Raw genomic sequence first — 21332 nt, 5'->3', positions numbered from 1 at the left:
CTGCATAACACCCAGACATACAGTGCCGCTGGCCGCAGAGTCCAGACATGTGGCAACAGTAGGAAAGCAGTTTAAGGGCCTCAGGGTTACAGGCCAAGCGGTGACACAACCACTCACGCATCTGAACTGCACCCCAAAGCATGACACCGAGGGTGCGGACTTTGCATCCACCTCTCCCTAGGCTTTCTCTGGGAAATCCACTTACCATTTCTTGGTCCAAGAGTCCACTCCTTTCTGGCACATTGTCCACTATTGTCCCTGGATCCCCCAGGCCTCACCTCTGTCCCATCTACCCCTGGAGCGCTTACATACAACCCCAGCTCAGAGTGATTCATAAACCGTTCCTTGAACTATGGACCCCAAAGAGACTGACAATGAATTCAGTCAGGTCTCCCAGGGCTAGTGCAGGAAATCACCATCTTGGTCACAGGCAGCCTCAGGAGACAACTGTGCCGGGCCAGGCCATTTGTGCCATCCGGGCTATGGAAACAGCCCATTCCTGAGCCCCATCCCCACAGGAGGTCCCACGTCCACGTGGAGATCCACGTGCTAGCATGTGGAGCTGGCCAGCCAAAGCCTGACGTGTGGCCAGTACGCACATGCTGACAGCAAACTCCACACTGAACTCTGTCTGTGTAGCCCATGCACCGAGCCAGCCAGAGGGCCAGGGTCTGTTGCGGACACAGCTGAGGAAAAGGGCAGCCCACTGGAATCCCCCATCCAGGCTGGGGGCCTTCCCTCCTCATCACTCCCCTCCTTTTGCTGCTCTGCCCCCTTTACTGCCTGAGCTCACGGGGGCTCGGTGTGCCCGCCCCTCCCACCCCTCCCCTCTCTGCCCAGCCTCCATGGGTTCTGTAGGTGTCTGCAAGGAAAGCCGGGGGGGCCACACACCTCCCGCCCACTTGCTACTCGAGGCAGGAAGGGCTTGACCCGTCACTTGCCTAGTCGGGGTAAAGCTTCCAATGACGTCAGCAGTGCAGGATCAGGGCAAAGGCATCTGGGCCCCTGCTCATGCTGCCTTCCCAACTCGTCAGGCCGCATCTTCCTGCTCGAACGCAGGACAGGCAAACAGTGCTACAGAGCACCACACACACACCTCCACAGCCCTGCACAGCCACGGCCCCGCACAGACCACACGGCAGATCGACACCCCGCACGTAGCCACGGCCCCGCACAGACCGCACGGAAAATCAACACCCCGCACGTAGCCACGGCCCCGCACAGACCACACGGAAAATCAACACCCCGCACGTAGCCACGGCCCCGCACAGACCGCACGGCAGATCGACACCCCGCACGTAGCCACGGCCCCGCACAGACCGCACGGCAGATCAACACCCCGCACGTAGCCACGGCCCCGCACAGACCACACGGCAGATCAACACCCCTGACGTAGCCACGGCCCCGCACAGACCACGCGGCAGATCAACACCCCTCACGTAGCCACGGCCCCGCACAGACCGTGCTGCAGAACAACACCCCTCATGTAGCCACGACCCCGCACAGACCACACGGCAGATCAACACCCCGCACGTAGCCACGGCCCCGCACAGACCACGCGGCAGATCGACACCCCGCACGTAGCCATGGGCCCGCACAGACCACGCGGCAGATCAACACCCCGCACGTAGCCACGGCCCCGCACAGACCACGCGGCAGATCAACACCCCGCACGTAGCCACGGCCCCGCACAGACCACGCGGCAGATCGACACCCCGCACGTAGCCATGGGCCCGCACAGACCGCACGGCAGATCAACACCCCGCACGTAGCCACGGCCCCGCACAGACCACACGGCAGATCAACACCCCTGACGTAGCCACGGCCCCGCACAGACCACGCGGCAGATCAACACCCCTCACGTAGCCACGGCCCCGCACAGACCGCACGGCAGATCGACACCCCGCACGTAGCCACGGCCCCGCACAGACCACGCGGCAGATCAACACCCCGCACGTAGCCACGGCCCCGCACAGACCACGCGGCAGATCGACACCCCGCACGTAGCCATGGGCCCGCACAGACCGCACGGCAGATCAACACCCCGCACGTAGCCACGGCCCCGCACAGACCACACGGCAGATCGACACCCTGCACGTAGCCACGGCCCCGCACAGACCGCGCGGCAGATCGACACCCCTCACGTAGCCACGGCCCCGCACAGACCACGTGGCAGATCGACACCCCGCACGTAGCCACGGCCCCGCACAGACCACACGGCAGATCGACACCCCGCATGTAGCCACGGCCCCGCACAGACCACACGGCAGATCGACACCCCGCACGTAGCCACGGCCCCGCACAGACCACGTGGCAGATCGACACCCCGCACGTAGCCACGGCTCCGCACAGACCACACGGCAGATCGACACCCCGCATGTAGCCACGGCCCCGCACAGACCACACGGCAGATCGACACCCCGCACGTAGCCACGGCCCCGCACAGACCACATGGCAGATCGACACCCCGCACGTAGCCACGGCCCCGCACAGACCACGCGGCAGATCAACACCCCTCACGTAGCCACGGCCCCGTACAGACCGCACGGCAGATCAACACCCCGCACGTAGCCACGGCCCCACACAGACCACACGGCAGATTGACACCCCGCACGTAGCCACGGCCCCGCACAGACCACGTGGCAGATCGACACCCCGCACGTAGCCACGGCCCCGCACAGACCACACGGCAGATCGACACCCCGCATGTAGCCACGGCCCCGCACAGACCACGCGGCAGATCGACACCCCGCACGTAGCCACGGCCCCGCACAGACCACACGGCAGATTGACACCCCGCACATAGCCACGGCTCCGCACAGACCACGTGGCAGATCAACACCCTGCACGTAGCCACGGCCCCGCACAGACCACGCGGCAGATCAACACCCCTCACGTAGCCACGGCCCCGTACAGACCGCACGGCAGATCAACACCCCGCACGTAGCCACGGCCCCACACAGACCACACGGCAGATTGACACCCCGCACGTAGCCACGGCCCCGCACAGACCACGTGGCAGATCGACACCCCGCACGTAGCCACGGCCCCGCACAGACCACACGGCAGATCGACACCCCGCATGTAGCCACGGCCCCGCACAGACCACGCGGCAGATCGACACCCCGCACGTAGCCACGGCCCCGCACAGACCACACGGCAGATTGACACCCCGCACATAGCCACGGCTCCGCACAGACCACGTGGCAGATCAACACCCCGCACGTAGCCACGGCCCCGCACAGACCGCGCGGCAGATCGACACCCCTCACGTAGCCACGGCCCCGCACAGACCGCGCGGCAGATCAACGCCCCTCACGTAGCCACGGCCCCGCACAGACCACGCGGCAGATCAACGCCCCTCATGTAGCTCCGGCCCCGCACAGACCACATGGCAGATCAACGCCCCTCACGTAGCCACGGCCCCCCACAGACCGTGCTGCAGATCGACACCCCGCACATAGCCACGGTTCCGCACAGACCACGCGGCAGATCGACACCCCTCACGTAGCCACGGCCCCGCACAGACCGCATGGCAGATCGACACCCCGCACGTAGCCACGGCCCTGCACAGACCACGCGGCAGATCAACACCCCTCACGTAGCCACGGCCCCGCACAGACCGCACGGCAGATCGACACCCCGCACGTAGCCACGGCCCCGCACAGACCACGCGGCAGATCAACACCCCGCACGTAGCCATGGCCCCGCACAGACCGCACGGCAGATCGACACCCCTCACGTAGCCACGGCCCCGCACAGACCACGCGGCAGATCAACACCCGGCACGTAGCCATGGCCCCGCACAGACCACACGGCAGATCAACACCCCGCACGTAGCCACGGCCCCGCACAGACCACGCGGCAGATCAACACCCCTCACGTAGCCGCGGCCCCGCACAGACCACGCGGCAGATGAACACCCCTCACGTAGCCACGGCCCCGCACAGACCACGCGGCAGATGAACACCCCGCATGTAGCCACGGCCCCGTACAGACCACGCGGCAGATCAACACCCCTCACGTAGCCACGGCCCCGCACAGACCACGCGGCAGATCAACACCCCTCACGTAGCCACGGCCCCGCACAGACCACGCGGCAGATCAACACCCCTCACGTAGCCACGGCCCCGCACAGACCGCATGGCAGATCGACACCCCGCACGTAGCCACGGCCCCGCACAGACCACGCGGCAGATCAACACCCCTCACGTAGCCACAGCCCCGCACAGACCACATGGCAGATCGACACCCCTCACGTAGCCACGGCCCCGCACAGACCACGCGGCAGATCAACACCCCTCACGTAGCCACGGCCCCGCACAGACCACGCGGCAGATCAACACCCCTCACGTAGCCACGGCCCCGCACAGACCGCACGGCAGATCGACACCCCGCACGTAGCCACGGCCCCGCACAGACCACGCGGCAGATCAACACCCCTCACGTAGCCACGGCCCCGCACAGACCGCATGGCAGATCAACACCCCTCACGTAGCCACGGCCCCGCACAGACCACGCGGCAGATCAACACCCCTCACGTAGCCACGGCCCCGCACAGACCGCACGGCAGATCAACACCCCTCACGTAGCCACGGCCCCCCACAGACCGTGCTGCAGATCGACACCCCGCACGTAGCCATGGCCCCGCACAGACCACGCGGCAGATCAACACCCCTCACGTAGCCACGGCCCCCCACAGACCGTGCTGCAGATCGACACCCCGCACGTAGCCACGGCCCCGCACAGACCACGCGGCAGATCAACACCCCGCACGTAGCCATGGCCCCGCACAGACCGCACGGCAGATCGACACCCCTCACGTAGCCACGGCCCCGCACAGACCACGCGGCAGATCAACACCCGGCACGTAGCCATGGCCCCGCACAGACCACACGGCAGATCAACACCCCGCACGTAGCCACGGCCCCGCACAGACCACGCGGCAGATCAACACCCCTCACGTAGCCGCGGCCCCGCACAGACCACGCGGCAGATGAACACCCCTCACGTAGCCACGGCCCCGCACAGACCACGCGGCAGATGAACACCCCGCATGTAGCCACGGCCCCGCACAGACCACGCGGCAGATCAACACCCCTCACGTAGCCACGGCCCCGCACAGACCACGCGGCAGATCAACACCCCTCACGTAGCCACGGCCCCGCACAGACCACGCGGCAGATCAACACCCCTCACGTAGCCACGGCCCCGCACAGACCGCATGGCAGATCGACACCCCTCACGTAGCCACGGCCCCGCACAGACCACGCGGCAGATCAACACCCCTCACGTAGCCACGGCCCCGCACAGACCACGCGGCAGATCAACACCCCTCACGTAGCCACGGCCCCGCACAGACCGCATGGCAGATCGACACCCCGCACGTAGCCACGGCCCCGCACAGACCACGCGGCAGATCAACACCCCTCACGTAGCCACGGCCCCGCACAGACCGCATGGCAGATCAACACCCCTCACGTAGCCACGGCCCCGCACAGACCACGCGGCAGATCAACACCCCTCACGTAGCCACGGCCCCGCACAGACCGCACGGCAGATCAACACCCCTCATGTAGCCACGGCCCCCCACAGACCGTGCTGCAGATCGACACCCCGCACGTAGCCACGGCCCCGCACAGACCACGCGGCAGATCAACACCCCTCACGTAGCCCGCACTGAGGCCACGGGGGCAGATGCAGCATATTGTACATGGGTGCTGGGCACATGGAGGGCATGCAGGGCTCTCATGCAGGGTGCCCAAGGCATGCGGGGGGGAGGGCCTTAGGGCAAACAGAGAGCACGTGGAGAGGTGCCTAGGGGTCCACATGGGGCTCTCATACAGGGTGTGCATGGGGAAGCTCAGGGCATGCAGAGAGGCACTCATGGCACACAGGGGGGCATGTGGGGCTCTCATGCAGGGGCCCAGGGTGTGTGGGCGGGGGCCAGGGCATGCCCAGGGTGCACGGGGGGCAGGGCCCTCACGGCGTGTGTGGGGCCCAGGGCACGCACACTGGCCATGCAGGGCTCTCTTGCAGGGACTGGCAGCAAGCTCACAGCCAGGGCTGGCTTGTTGACAAGCCCATAAGCCTGCCACAGCGAGTGAACCAAACCCGGCCCCTCAGCTGCCTGTAGCCTACCTCGTGGCTCCACGTTTGACACAAGAGCTTCTCGTGCTCAGCGGTGGGTTGTCCCAGAGACAGAGAGCGGCTGGCCCTGCGGAGACAAGACGGTGGCCACGAGGGAGGGGCCACAGGGACAAAGGACTTTGTGAGCGCAGAAAATGCACTTGTCAGAACGGGTTGGAGCAGGAAAGCGGAACAAGCCCAGCCATAGAGCATCGCCCCAAAGCGACCAGGTTCCAGAGGACAGGATTGGTCTCCCCTGCTTCTCTGGAGCCCTTCCCTGGAGAACAAGCAGCTGTGGCATGTCCCACTCATTCCCACCGTGCTCACCCCAACGCCAGCAGCTGGATCTGACCCTGTATTAGAGACGCCCGGACTGGGCGAGCAAAGGCACAGTCCTGGCTTTCGAGGGACATAGGGTCTCACTCGGTCTTGTTTGGCTTCCCAGGTGCTACCGGGATGAGCCCATTCGATGTGCACAGAAATTCCCACGTATGTCAGGCGCTCTCCTACCGCCACTCGCTCTGCACTGGCCGCTGTGGCAGACAAGCTACTGGGGCAGGGACACGTCTACACAAGCACCACATGCCCACAAGCGCCTTCCGCAGCCTGGGAGGGTCAGTGGGCAGCCAGGCCAGGAACACCGTTCCCAAGCACTCGCTCTCCTCTGCTAGCCGCACGTACCTGGAGATTACCACAGCCATGCCATAGATGTCAATGGCAGCGTCGGCCACGCGTTTCAGATGAAACTGTTCGTCTGGGAGAAGAGACGTTGGTGAGACGGGGCATGCGTGCACACGCACGTGTTATGCTAGTGAAAACTAACAGCAGTTCCGCAGCACTTGCACGGAAGCCAGTGAACCGGCTCTCACCGCGCAGAAACATTGGCAGGCCAGAAACTGCTACAAGGACCCACCCACCGACTGGAGACCCTGGGAGGGGGGTGATGCCGCCGGAGCCTGGCACAGGGAGCTCACTGGGCTGGTTGGCTCTAACACGCAGACTGGAGCGTTTTCCTGAGCCAAATGCTCAGCAGCACCCCGCAGTGCGGCCCCAGCCCCCAGCGAATTAAACAAACCAGCCAGACCCATCGGTCAGTCACTTCTGGGGCCCCTGTTGGATCCTGGCTCTGCGCACTCAGCTCCCCTGGGTGCTAATGGAATGTCACAGGCACACTGAGGGCAGGATACGACTCGTACAGCTGTTCAGGAGCCCTGGGAGACCATCAGGATCAGGGCTGCGTGATGCTGGTGCTACGCACAGATCTTGGCCTGCAGAGCTTTGTGGGGCTCTGGATGCAGAGCAGGCACACCGGGCCACGCGGACACCCCAGCTGCACTGCAGTCCTGCAGCCCAGCGACGCTCCAGGCTGGCACGGGGGAGCTTTCACCCCGGCATGCCGCAGTGAGGAGACCCATATCAATCCCCAAGGGATGGACGCACACCACCTAGGTCTGTACTCAGAGAGAGGTGCGGTGGGCAGAGCAAGGAGTGTGATGCGGGAAGGAATTCAGAGGGGAAATGGGGAGAGGATGAAGGGGAGAGACGAGAGCGTTGCCGGAGGTGACAGAAGTGGTGCTCCGGGAGCACACCCTGGGCCCTGGCTCGGTGCCCCAGTGATGGGTTTTACGACAGGCCAAATGGTGGAATGTCGTTTAACGTCATCTGATGGCTGGTTAGAAGCAGGCTGACAGCAGCCACAGAAGCACCCACCTATCACCTTCTCGCCGTACTTCAGCAGGAGGCTCTCAATAGCTTCACCAAACAGGTCAATGGCCCTTGTCACCTTTACATGGACACAGAAGAGCAGTTCATTTCCTTTCCAAGACAGCTGTAACCTTTCAGCAACCACTGCTGGGTGGGTGGGTGCCTCTGGGGATCAGGGAGCAGCGCTGGGAAAAGCGCGTCCAGCACAGGGCACTGGGCTGGATCCTGGGGACCAGTTGCACTGTATTCGGACCTGGAGGCAAATTGGCACTAAGCCACTTTCCAGCCCCAAGCTTGGAGCTGATTCAGCCCTTGGCATGACTTTGAGCAGCCTCAAGGCTGCCCCAACTTCCACTGGCAGGACTGGCCTCCTGGGGCCACTCTATCAGCTGGGGATTGCTGGAGCACAAGGCGCTCCTGCCCTGCCCCCATACCGTGAGGGCTGGGAGCATGCGGTATGAAGCCAGCTACAGCTGCTCTACAAGACCCAAGGGTTCTCTTGGCCAGGGGATTCCCCAGTTGCCCCCAGAGCAGCCCCTGTGCTTTATGCTGCCTGAGCAACACAAAACACCCAGGCGGGCACTGGGGACTGGCCCTCTGGGTGTCACTGAAACTCAGAGATCAGGGTGGGACTGGGGAGCTGGCACTCAGGAACCAGCTAGGGAGAACCCTAGTTCTGCCGGTGACATAGGATCCCAGGGTCCCAGGCGAGCTGCTGAGGGTTTGGGGTCCTCCGCAGACCAGAAACCACCATCACAACTGGGCCCTTGGGGATATGCTCAGCAGTGAGGCCTGTAAAGGAATGGGCCATGGAGACAGAATGGCCATTTCGCCCCTCAAGGGCACAGCTCAATCACTTTGGCAGGGCAGTATGCATCGGTGCTGGAACTAGGGATGCGGGGGTGCTGCCACACCCCCAGCTTGAAGTGGATTCGATTATATAGAGGGTTTGCAGTTTGGTTCAATGGCTCTCAGCACCCCCACTATACAAATTGTTCCAGCCCCCCCGGCAGTACATGGGGACGCTTGTCTCCTGTACTGGCAGCTTTGTCTTGTGGGTCTCCATGTGCGCTTTGCCTACAATTTCTTTTATCTTAGATGAAGGGAAAACAACAAGAATGAAGTAAAGCAATACCCCCAGGAGAAAGTACAGCCCCTACAAGAAAACAGAGAGAGAGAGAGTGTGTGTGTGTGTGTATCCGTGTTCACATTCATGTGTGTCCATTTGTGTGTGCATGTCCATCCATGTGTGTCCCTCTGTAACACTGTGAGTGATGGAACGTGCTTAGAGATCTGCGGATGCCAAATGCTACTAAAAATGTAAATTATTATTATTGTGCCAGAGACAACAAATCTGACAAATCAGATTGACAAATCTGAAAGAGTGAAATGACAGCTGGGCAATGGTATTTTAAACATGAAAATGATGTTTCAGTCTGAATCTGAAAGTTCATATTTAGCAAAGACTTTTTAAAGAGCTAACACTTCATTTAAAACACAGGCTTCCAGGTTCATTCCTAACTGTAAGCTACAGAAACATTCCTTGCATGAACTTCGTCTAAAGCAGATGCTAGATGAATGCTGTGAATCACAAAAACTTCATCATTGGTGAGTAGATGCTGTCATGAAAATTATTTGCTTTAAGGCTAAAAATGCAAGAAACGTACAAAATAATTCAGATCTCATAATACGACAGACTATGTAAGGGTCAGGCCCTGCAGCACTGGAGATGACAGCAGGTTTACCAATGACTCCAACAGCTGCAGGGTCAGGCTCTGAGAAATAAATCTTTCAGAAAGAATTCCCTTACCAGGTATGCACTGTTGTCTAGGCCTGGGTGAACGATTCCCTCCAGAGACAAGCCAGTGGGAATCCCAACTTTACTGCAAAGGGAGAAAAGAGATGAGCAAAAAAATGAAAGGACAAAGGGTTTAAAACACAACACAGCAGCTCATCCAGGAGCAACTGCACGGCAGTCACTGGGGACTATTCTGCACTACGAAGTTAGGTTCGCTTTACTACATCACTATGGGCAGTGAAAAATTCACACCCTATGCGACGTAGCTAAGCCGACCTAAGCCTGGTGCAGACAGCGCTAGGTGAAATTCTTCCATCGACCTAGTTACCACCTGTTGGGGAGCTGGATTTACTACAGCGAGTGAAGAACCCCTTGTGTCACTGTAGTAAGTGTCTTTATTGATGCTGCCAGGTTCCTAGTGCAGACATACCCTGGAGCTGGAGGTAAAGCAGGGATGAATTTGGCCCAGTATCATTTCAACATAGGGTGACCAGACAGCAAGTGTGAAAAGTCGAGATAGGGGGTGCGGGGTAATAGGAGCCTATATAAGAAAAAGACCCACAAATCGGGACTGTCCCTATAAAACTGGGACATCTGGTCAGCTTATTTCAACAACTCATCTCTAAGGTTCACTCCTACCATAAAAGAGTTTGAGTTCAAACAACTGCAGCTAAACCCGGCAGTGCACGATCTCCAGGAAGTGCCCATACCAAGATCAGCCTTTCTACATGAACAATTTCCTCCCACCTTTATCACATGATGCATGTGACGTACCATGCACACCATTCTGGGCACAGGACATTAGGTCTGATCTTGCAAAACTCCCACTGAGGTAGCAAAGTGTGAACACTTAAATGGACACTTGGCCAGACCACCTGGTCTAACACCCCAACCAGATGCGCCGGAACTGGGGGGGCCAGGCTAGCAGCTGGAGCCCGGGCAGCCATGTGGGAGACACAGATCCTCCACCTGCCCTGGGGGTGGGGACACAGGCTGGGAACAGCTCTTGGGCTCTCCCACCCCAGGCAGGTGGAGGGTCCTCAGCTCCCTGGAGGAGCTCTGGCTTCCAGCTTGGCTGGGGGCGGGGCCTCAGGAGCAAAGGGTGAGCCATAGAGGGGCGAGGGGCCTGGCCCCCCACTTCTGGGAAGGCTTTGCCGTCCCTGACCCCAACTCTTGCAAAAAGGGCTATAGGCAGGTGTGACACCCTGACACCTCAATATTCACCACTGTCATGTAATTAGGATATGTTTTGTACAAAGCATGTCTTGTGAGGTATCATTCTAAAAGTCTGGATCTGCTAGACAGTAATATCTCGTTGGATTGTACATGCTATCATCGTATGTGAAGTTATGAAGTTTGGCTCTGTGTGTGTTACTCAAACCTGTTCTGAGGTTGAACACACCCACAAGCAGCCTTTCAGGTACAACAGTAAAATGGCCAAACAAGGTTAATGGCTTGTTGAGGAAATGCACACAAGCACCAGGATTACCCCAGTGTGAACAGGAACACCAGGATTACCCCAGTGTAGAGGCAGAGTTGCGGAAGATTGGCGAGGAGCTAAGTGGCGGATCGTGTACATGACTGAATGTAAGCGGAGGATGCAGGCAGTTTCAATGACCTTTGTCCGACAGACCCTGCCAAAATATATATCTTAGCATAGCTCAGCATATTTTTTGCCTGTAAACAAGTCAGTTTATATAACAAGCATAAATCATACATGTAAGAATGTAACCAGCTGTTGACCCTATGTAACCCCGAGATAAGCACAGAGAATATAACACTGCAGAGGACTTGCTCCCAGCGGAGTCCTGCCTGGTCAGCTCTCCCGAACGGCCAGAGTCTCCTGCAGCCCCTCTGCATGCCCTAGGGACTCCCCGCGCAGATTGGAGCGTAACTTCTTCCTTCAATAAAGCATAGCTTGCTGTTCTCAGGCCTGAGTGTCATCCTTTCGCTGGTATCCCCCTTCTCCCCCGCCCTTGCAGGCACACCCAGGAACTGTGTACAACAAAAACCTCTCAGAGACAGCACTACACAGTGGGAACTGTCTGACCCAGGTCACAGCAAAAGAACTTTCCAGCAAGTGGGAAGAAGATATAAAAGGGGGAAATGACATCACGAAGGTACCTCACTCTCCCTGCAACACCTGGAAACACCTGAGGGGCAAGGACTGAACTGTGGGAAGTGATGGTCCCAGGCTAGAAGGATTTTTAGCCTGTGTATGAAAACCTGGGAAAGCCAAGGCAGCTTGTACCTTAAGAATCTTCCAGCCAGTTTATCACTCAGGGTGAGAATTTGCTAATTTATATCTTACCCATCTAGTTCGCAGTTTTTGTTTATTTACTAAAGTAATCTGCTTTGATCTGTTTGCTATCACTTATAATCACTTAAAATCTATCTTTTGTAGTTAACAACTTGCTTTTGTTTTCTCTAAAACCAGTCTGTGGAATTCATAACTGGGGGACAAAAGGCTGTGCATATCTTCCTCCACATTGAGGGAGGGAGCGAATTTCAATGAGCTTATGCTCTATAGTTCTCTCTGCAGCGCAAGACGACACAATTTTGGGTTTACACTCCAAAGGGGGTGTGCACTTGAGTGCTGGGCAATTCCTTAGCTGAGCTTTCCCATGCAGAACTGATCCCAGCATCTGTGTGAAGCTGCAGCCGTGTGTGTGTGTGATGGAAGGGGGCTTGAGAGCCTGTCACAGCAACACAGAGTAAGGGGAACCCAGGCTGGTGGGACTGGCGAGCTCAGTGGTATCCCAGTTCCAAGTGGCACCCCAGAGGGAACCAATCACAGGAGGGTTGCCAACTTGGTAATATTTAAAAAACAGACACTTCAGCAGGAGTGCTGGAATCTCCCCTGCCTCTCCCCATCCCCCCTAAGGCCCCACCCCTGCCCCACCCATTCCTCCCAAAGCCCCACCCTTGCTCCACCTCTTCCCCTGAGCCCTCACACCTACCCCACCTCTTCCGCTGAGGCCCTGCCTCTGTCCACTCCTCTTACCCCTCCCACCTGTTGCTCACTGCTTTTTCCCTCCAACCCCCCCACCACCTGGGTCAGGAGGGACTTGCCTGCAGAGCTGGGGCTGGGGCTGCAGCTGCCTGATGAAGGTAGGAGGAGGTCCTGGCTGAGTAAGGGCTGGAGCAGGTGATGAACCAGTGCCTTCTCGCCTCTCCCACTCGCAGAAACTGGTCTTTGGGTGTCTGGTCAGTAGATCTGACCGGACACTGTCAGGGCCCCTTTTCAACCGGACTTTCCAGTCGAAAACCAGGCACCTGGGCACCCTAGCTATAGGATCCTTATGACCACAAATGCTCAGGAATTTGGTTTTACAGCTGGTCTGAAAGGAGGCACCATCAGCGTCACAGCGCCCCTGGTTCTGTGCTGGAGGACTGGCTCACTATTAAGCCTCTGCTCTGGCATCGCAAGCATCACTTCTGATTTCACTGCATGCTCTCAGGACCAGAGGGGCTGGAACTAAGGGTGGAGGGGGTGCTACTGCACCCCCTGGCTTGAAGTGGTGTTCATCATAGACAGGGTTTACAGTTTGCAGGCTTCATTGTTTACAGGGTTTACAGTTTGGTTCAACGGCTCTCTGCACTCTCGCCGTACAGATACATTATTCCATCGCCCTGCCAGTAGAAGCAGCATGTTATTTTACACCACTGTAACTGAAAGGAAACTGTAACAGGTTCTCTGTGCTGCTTACCGCTTTGCTCTCATCCCGATATCTTTTAGGATGGTCTCAGTTTTCCCTGATGGATTCATGACAGTTGTTCGCAGATTCTTTAACTGGACCCCAGCATACTGAAAATGTTTTAAAAACGATTAAAGGAATTTAATTACACACACTCACACACTCTTAGGGCTACCCCTGCAAAGGGACATGCTCAGGATGAGCCTCAGGGGATTGATACAGCAGGTTCCGAGTTGTGCCGGGCATCTCTGGGTTAACTATATAGTAGCACAGGGGTTCTCAAACTGGGGGTCAGGACCCCTCAGGGGGACACAAGGTTATTATGGGGGGGTGGGGGCACAAGCTGTCAGCCTCCACCCCAAACCCCGCTTTGTATCCAGCATTTATAATAGTGTTAAATATATAAAAAATTGTTTTTAATTTATAAGGGAGGTCGCACTCAGATGCTTGCTAAGTGAAAGGGGTCACCAGTACAAAAGTTTGAGAACCCCTGCAGTAGCGAAATATGAAAATCTACCACCTTATTTTCTGCAAATAAACCATATTTCAGGGCCTTAGCTCAGTGGAACAGATTGCTTGGATTCATGAAGGATTTATGAAGAAACATTTCTGCATTACAACATTACATGGTACCCAGATTTCTGTCCATCCACCTAAATGTTTGTACATACAGCACCCCCAACAAGGGGGCTCCATTCACTGAAGAAGAGAACAAAGTCTACAGCATTAAAAATTGGGATGGGAATGTGTCTAAGATGGGTGACGGATCTGAGAACCTGTCCCAGACGGAGGTGTCAACCGAGGGGTTTTGAAACAAACTGATAAATCAACCAGTGACGAGTCACCTGGACCAAGTGGTATTCACCCGAGAGTTGTATAGAAAGTCAAATACAAAATTGCAGAACTACTAACTGTGCTATGCAACCTGTAATTTAAATCAGACTTTGTACCAGATGACTGGAAGGTAGCTAATATAATACAGTTTATTTTTAAAAGGCTCCAGAGGAGATCGTGGCAATTACAGGCTGGATAGCCTGACTTCCGTACCAGGCAAATTGGTTGAAACTATAGTAAAGAACAGAATTATCAGACACAAAGATAAACACAATATTTTGGCAAAGAGGCAACACAGCTGTTGTAAAGGGAAATCCTGCCTCACCAACCTCTTAGAATTCTTTGAGGGGGTCAACAAGCATGTGGACAAGGGTGATCTAGTAGATATAGTGTACTTGGGCTTTCAGAAAGCCTTTGACAAGATCTCACACTAAAGGCTCTTAAGCAAAGTAAGCAGTCATGGGATAAGAGGGAAAGTCCTCTCATGGATCAGTAACTACTTAAAAGATAGGAAACACAGGGTAGGAATAAACGGTCAGTTTTCACAGTGTAGAGAGGTAAATAGCGGGGTCCCCTAGGGATCTGTACTGGGACTAGAGCTGTTCAACATATTTATAAGTGATCTGGAAAAGGTAGTGAACAAAGGAGGTGGCAAAGTTTCCATTTGATACTAAATTACTCAAGTATCAGAGGGGTAGCCGTGCTAGTCTGGATCTGTAAAAGCGGCAAAGAGTCCTGTGGCACCTTATAGACTAACAGATGTATTGGAGCTTAAGCTTGCGTGGGTGAATACCCACTTTGTCATACATCTGACGAAGTGGGTATTCACCCACGAAAGCTTATGCTCCAATACGTCTAAATTACTCAAGATAGTTAAGTCCAAAGCAGACAGTGAAGAGTTACAGAGGGATCTCACAGGACTGTGTGACTGGGCAACAAAATGGCAGATGAAATTCAATGCTTATAAGCGCAAAGTAATACACACCGGAAAACATAATCCCAAGTACACATACAAAATGAGAGCGTCTAAATCAGCTGTGACCACTCAAGAAATATGTTGGAGTCATCATGGATAGTTCTATGAAGACATTTGCTCAATGCGCAGCGGCAGTCAAAAAAGTGACCAGAATTTTAGGAACCATTAGGAAAAGGATACATAATAAGACAGAAATAAGAGAAATAAGAGAATAAGACACCTCTGCCTCCTCCCCTGAGCACGCCGTGTCCCCGCTGCTCCACCCACCTCCCAGCGCTTGCCACCGCCAAACAGCTGTAGCAAGCAAGGGAGGGGGAAGAAGCAGGGCGGGGGTGGGGATTTGGGGAAAGAGTCGGAATAGGGGCAGGGAGGGGGCGAAGTTGGGGCGGGGACTTTGGGGAAGGGGCTGGAATGGGGGAGGGGGTGAGGCAGGGGTGGAGTCGAGGTGGGGCCGGGGGCAGAGTGGGGTCAAGTACCCACCGGCGCCAGTAGAAGTCGGCGCCTATGCCATGGTACGCCCACATCTTGAATACTGCGTGCAGTTCTGGTCGCCCCATCTCAAAAAAGATAAATTAGAATTGGGAAAAGTACAGAGAAGGGCAACAAAAATGACTATGGTTATAGAACAGCTATGAGGGGAGATTGAAAAGACCGGGACTGTCCATCTTGGGAAAGAGACGACGAAGGGGAAATGTGATAGAGGTCTCTAATATCACGGCTGGTATGGAGAACGTGAATGAGGAAGTGTTATTTACCCCTGCACATGGGAGCAGCACAAGAGCTGGGTACGACTGTTATTACTGAAGTCAATGGAGCGCAGAATTTGGCCCATACCATCAGCAATGGACTTTTGCCACAAAATTCAGATCAGGTTCCAAATTCCAAAACATCCCCCTGCCCACCCCCGGCCCAACCCCCCACCCAGCCCCTCCTGTCACAGCTTCGGGTGTTTGGACGAGGGTTTGGTTCAGCCAATTTCATACGGCTCCCTCCAGCTATGAAGTGTGGATCTGGATCTGGGTTTAGATTCAGCCCCCAGTGCTGGGACTGTTCGGATCTGAGCACATTTGATTCAGGCCCATCTCTACCGCCCATACGTTACCCTCCCACGCGATTCTGGAGAGGCCTTTCAGCAGCTGCGGCTAACGCTCTGCGCTGCGGGTGGTGTGAGGAGGCTGCACTATGGCTGCAGGGTTCATAGCTGACCCCACTAGAATCCCTTCAGAGCCAGCTCCACCGGCCTTAGTGCTCCCCCCTGCATCCAGCCAGCCCAGCGGGCCAGTGTGGGGCAGAGGCATAGCCCTGCCCGCACCCCACCCTGGCTTCCTCCGCACACCGTGGAGAGGCTGTTGCTGGTGGAGGCACTGGCGCAGTGCAGGGACTCTGCTCCTAGTCCCAGGGCAGATTCCTGGCCCCCTCTCCCAGCTGTGCCGTGCAATGCTCGCTCTGTGCCGGAAAATGCCAAGGCCTTTAAGGGGAGGTGTTTGCCCACAGAGAGCCCCTTACCTCAACGCCCGTCAGTGCCACAAACAAGCGAAGGATGTCATTGGTGCCCTCAAAAATGCGGAAAATCCTCAGGTCCCTCAAGACTCTTTCGACACCAGCTTCCTGTGCAAACAAAGACCTTAATAGACTCAAGTGATCGCTGCAAGAGGAGTGCACACAGCTGCCTTGGCAGAGCACTGCGAGCTCCTGAATACAGCCTTAAAAATGATGCATGTGGTTCTGCTGGGGGCGGATGGAGCCAAGCTCGTTTACCTGCATGTATCCCATTCCTCCAAGGACCTGGATGCACTCATCTGTGACGTGCCAGGCTGCTTCCTAAAGATAAAAACATCACAGTGCAGCAGAGGGGAATGTTTCTAGTCTCGATGTGATAACTCAGATGTGTCAGCATAATAGCAGTTAGCCCGGTGGCTCTGGGCAGTCCTAGGTGGGCCTGCGTTTGTTATAATACTGTAATGGCAAAGGTGGTTACCTATTAGTTACCTGTGCTGTAACTTAGTGACATGCTGCACGTGTCCATCCTATTTCAGGTGGGTGCACACCCAGGGCAACAAAACCAGAGACGCTTTTCCCTGGCAGAACCCCTTGGGGCAGCCCACGCGCACACCCCAGGGTCATGTTACCAGGTGAGGGTATAAAGGGAGAACCCTCCCGAGTGGGTTTGACTCCAGTGTAGAGGGGAGGAGGTGGGTTGTGGGACGGACGTGTGCAACACACCTCAAAGGACAACAGTCACAGAACAGGTAAGTAGCCATTTTTTCTTCTTCAAGTGATCGCACATCCCCATTCCACATCAGGTGACTCACAAGCACTTTGGCAAGGACGATGCTTTTGGAGTCTGTCTGAGCAAGGACTGCAACACCGCTCATCCAAACCCATCACCATCGCTCAGTGCCTGGGAAACAGCTTCATGTCTAGTGAAAGGAGGCACCAATGACCAGGCTGCAGCTCTGCGAATATCAGTAATGTGCACCTGACGCAGGAATGCAGCTCACGCTGCTTGAGCTCTTGTAGAACGCACTGAAACTCTTCCGGGCAGAGGGGCCTTAGCCGTGGCAGAGCACAGTAGGGTGCAGGACGAGATCCAGAAAGAAATTCTCTGCCCACAGACAGGGTAACCCTTCAGTCTGGCAGACAAAGAAATGAACAGCTGAGGAAACAGCCTAAATTGTTTGGTCTTGTCCAAGTAACAAGCCAACGCCTTTTGGACATCCCAAGCATGGAGCCCTCCTCATCGTTACGAGGTTTCAGAAAAAAGCTCGGTAAGTAGGTAGCCTGATTAAGGTGGAAGTGCGAGACAATTTTGGTCAGAAATGTAGGGTAAAGATGCAAAACAACCTCATCTGCAAACTACATCTGGAGGGTCAGCACCTAATGCACGCCGCTCTGCTACCCTGCTGGCCGAAGCACTGGCCACCAGGAATGCTGCTTTCACGGAGAGATGGAGCAAGGAATGTGGAGCCATCGGCTCAAAAGGTGGAACCATTAGAGCCGGCAAAAGCTGTAGGATAAATACGACATTAAAGAGTTAGCATTACCTTAAGTTTGGTTAAGGAAATATCTGTAATATGAAGAAAGGCCCTGACTAGCATGTAGAAGGAAGGCCCTGAAAAGAATGAAGTGCAAGGCCAGAAGGAATGAGGGAGGGAGGGTGTTTGGTTTGAGAATAACTGAGGAGATAAGGGGAAGGCCTCAGACCGACAGGGATGGCTGCGGATGAGGATTATAAAGGTGTTCTCCTGCCCAAGTTTGCATAACACTCTTGGAATCTGAGGGACGGGATTAAAGGCATCTAGTAGCTTGTCCTTTTATGACGACAGGAAATCATCTGATATAGATCCTGGGCTGTGACTTGCTCTGGAACAAAACAGGTGACACTTCCTGTTCAGACGAGTAACCAAGACATTGATTTCTCGTACCCGCCATGACTGAAAGATGGATCTTGCAATGTCCGCTCTAAGGAACCACTTGTGATCCCTGCTGAATGATCTGCAGAGACAATCTGCCAGGCAGTTCTGAACACCTTGGTAGGTGTGAAGCTTTGAGTGTGATTGTATTTTTGATGCAACCCTCAAACCTCCATAGATCTACAGCCTCTGGGCAAAGGCGATCCCACCTGGCACCCCCCTGCCTGTTCACACAGAACACAGCAGCAGTGTTGTCCGTGAGGACCTGTACTGTACATTCCTCGAGGTGTGGAAGGAAGGCTTGACATGCCAAGTGAATAGCTTGTAGTTCCAGAACATTTCTGTGGAAAGAGAGTTCTTGATCTGACCAAAGACCCTGAGTCTGATGGTCTTCTAAGTAGGATCCCCACCCCAGGGATGAAGCATTTGTGACCAATGTCATGGAGGGCAGAGTCGAGGAGAAAGGAACCCCTTTGCATACCTTGCAGGGTACACCCACCAATCTAGGGATGACAAGCCGCTCGCAGGTACGTGAGTCAGCACGTCCAATGGGTGATGAGATGGTCAGAAGATTGACTCCACCCGCCTTGCATGGCTCTGTGGTGAAAAGGCTGCCAAGCTGAGTCACATATGTGCCAGCTACCCTGTGCCCCAGAAGTCTCAGGTGATTCCTTACTGCTGTGCAAGGATGGGCGCTGAGGTCTGCACAGAGGTCCTGTCTTGCTTGGACTCTGGCCAGGCTCAAGTGCGCGCTTGCCGAAGTGGAGTCTAGATCTGCCCCAATAAGCCCGATTTTCTACACAGGGATGAGAACTCACTTATGCTTGTCAGAACGAAGGAGTCTCTGGATCTTGTTGATGCCAACCTCCCCCTAATGTCTGGAGCATCCCTGAATCAACCAGCCATCCAGGTACAGGAATTCCTGGACAACTGCCTTTCTGAGATGCACTGTCGCCATAGCCATGCACTTTGAAAAGACTCACAGGGCTGAAGATGGACTGAAAGGCAGGACAGTGAATGGATAATGAATGTTAGCCATGATGAACCTTCCTCCTGCAGCTCTGGTGGGTAGCCTTGTGGAAATCATTCAAGCTGAGAGTGGCAAACCAGTCATTGGGATCTAGAGATGGATAACAGAGGCTAGAGTTACCAGGGGAAATGTTATCTCTTTATGTATTTGTTTAGGTTTTGCAGGTCCAAAATAGGTTTGAGTCTTCCCTCAGAAATAATGGGAACAGAATCCCTTCCCCCAGCGTTAAGGAGAGATCTCTTTGGCTCCCAACTGTAAACCAGACTGTATTTCTTGGATAAGAAAAGCCTTGTGAGATTGGCCCCTGAAAAGGGACTGGGGCTGGGTCGGTAGGTATGGGGAATAGAGACAAACTGCAGGGAATATCCTCGTTCCACAGTGCTCAGTATCCAGTATCTGGCTGAAATATGGGTCCAATCAGCTAGGAAGCGGGCTAACCTGCTGCCAAAGGGAGTGATAGGAGAGATGAGATCCAGACGCAGTGGTACTCTGGCCTCGACTAAGAAGTCCAATAGGCTGCTTAGAGGTCGAACACTGTCTTGATGAAGTTGAAGCAGATGGAGGAGGAGGTGGCCTTATCCTGTGGAATTTATGTCATCTCTGCTTGATCAGGCTGCCTCCGAGGGTAAAATGGCACCACTGGGTTGTCTGAGGATGAAAGTGCCTGAACGTTCCTTCCCAGCGATCTAAGTGCTGCCCTAGAATCTTTTAGGGAATGCAGCGTTTCACTGGTTTTCCCTGTAAACAAATTAGGGCCTTTAAATGGGAGAGCCTCAATTGTCAGTTGGATCTCTGCCGGAATCCCAGATGCTTGCAGCCACAAAGAGAGTCACATCATAGGCACAGATGCCATCACTCTAGCCTCAGCCTATTCAAGACGGCATGATGGGAAGATTGGACAACCCTTGTTAATCACAACTCAATATTCCTGTCTAACATCTTCTGGCAGTTTGTCAATAAAGTTAGCCTGTTAACAGAGACTGGGAAACTGTATCTGACCAGGAGAGCCTGGTGATTTGCTATCCTGACCTGTAACCCTGACATTGCATAAATGTTTCTTCCAAAAAGATTTTGCAGTGAAAGAGTTTTTTGGAGTCATTATTTTGAGGTGGATTTGGCGTGACCTTGGCGTGATTTATCATTGACTACACTCACCACCGAGCCCAGGGTAGGGTGAGAATAGAAATGTTCATGACCTTGGAATGGCACTTGGTATCTGCTCTCTGTTCTCTTGGCAGTGGGAGGAAGTGACCCTGGTGTTTGCCATATAATTTTTGTAGGCTCCAAGATGGCGTAATTAATCAGTAGAGCTACTCTACCAGGTCCTGAGGTACGTAAGACATTTCTCCAGACATTTCTCCTTGTCTCAGAGGTGACTTAGACAAGTGAGGTCTCGGAGAAGTACGTAAAGTGGATGGAATGCTCCATGGGTTCCAGAGGGCCCATGGATAAGTCCTGGGGCCCCAGTGAAAAGTAGCCCTTGGCCCCTTGTCTCTAGACCTGCCCCTGAGAGAGCCCGGGTACCAAGATCTGGATTTCTGTGTGGAGGATAGAGAATTATGAGATCTCCTATAACAGGACTGGGATGCATAAGATTCCTTGGAGGCACAGCACTCCATGGTGCAGCTGACTGGGGCTTGTGGCTGGATGTGGCAGTTGTGGGACAGCATGGTGGCTGACCCCGGGACAGTACCAAGTGTTCGAGTTCCAGCTGCTCATCGTAGGTACCGACGTTTGCCGTGCTGAAGCC

General features: G+C 55.4%; 1 protein-coding gene across 4 annotated transcripts in view; it reads right to left on the bottom strand.

The window, feature by feature from the left end:
* Positions 1 to 21332, bottom strand: part of ACADVL (acyl-CoA dehydrogenase very long chain) — a 54817-nt gene that overhangs the window by 3894 nt on the left and 29591 nt on the right. For all 4 annotated transcript variants that reach the window (XM_043523154.1, XM_027833530.3, XM_037909615.2 and 1 more), the window contains 7 exons: positions 16898 to 16960; positions 16646 to 16747; positions 13342 to 13439; positions 9644 to 9716; positions 7840 to 7912; positions 6811 to 6883; positions 6142 to 6217 (listed from right to left, as the gene is read on the bottom strand). In XM_043523154.1, the coding sequence (XP_043379089.1) occupies positions 6142 to 6217; positions 6811 to 6883; positions 7840 to 7912; positions 9644 to 9716; positions 13342 to 13439; positions 16646 to 16747; positions 16898 to 16960 (558 nt within the window). The remainder of the gene's footprint in view (positions 1 to 6141; positions 6218 to 6810; positions 6884 to 7839; positions 7913 to 9643; positions 9717 to 13341; positions 13440 to 16645; positions 16748 to 16897; positions 16961 to 21332) is intronic.

Source organism: Chelonia mydas, chromosome 9, assembly GCF_015237465.2.
Source record: "Chelonia mydas isolate rCheMyd1 chromosome 9, rCheMyd1.pri.v2, whole genome shotgun sequence".
In the NCBI taxonomy this organism is placed as follows: domain Eukaryota; kingdom Metazoa; phylum Chordata; order Testudines; family Cheloniidae; genus Chelonia; species Chelonia mydas.
Note: the sequence above shows the minus strand (reverse complement) of the source record. Positions and strands in the feature narration are given on the sequence as shown.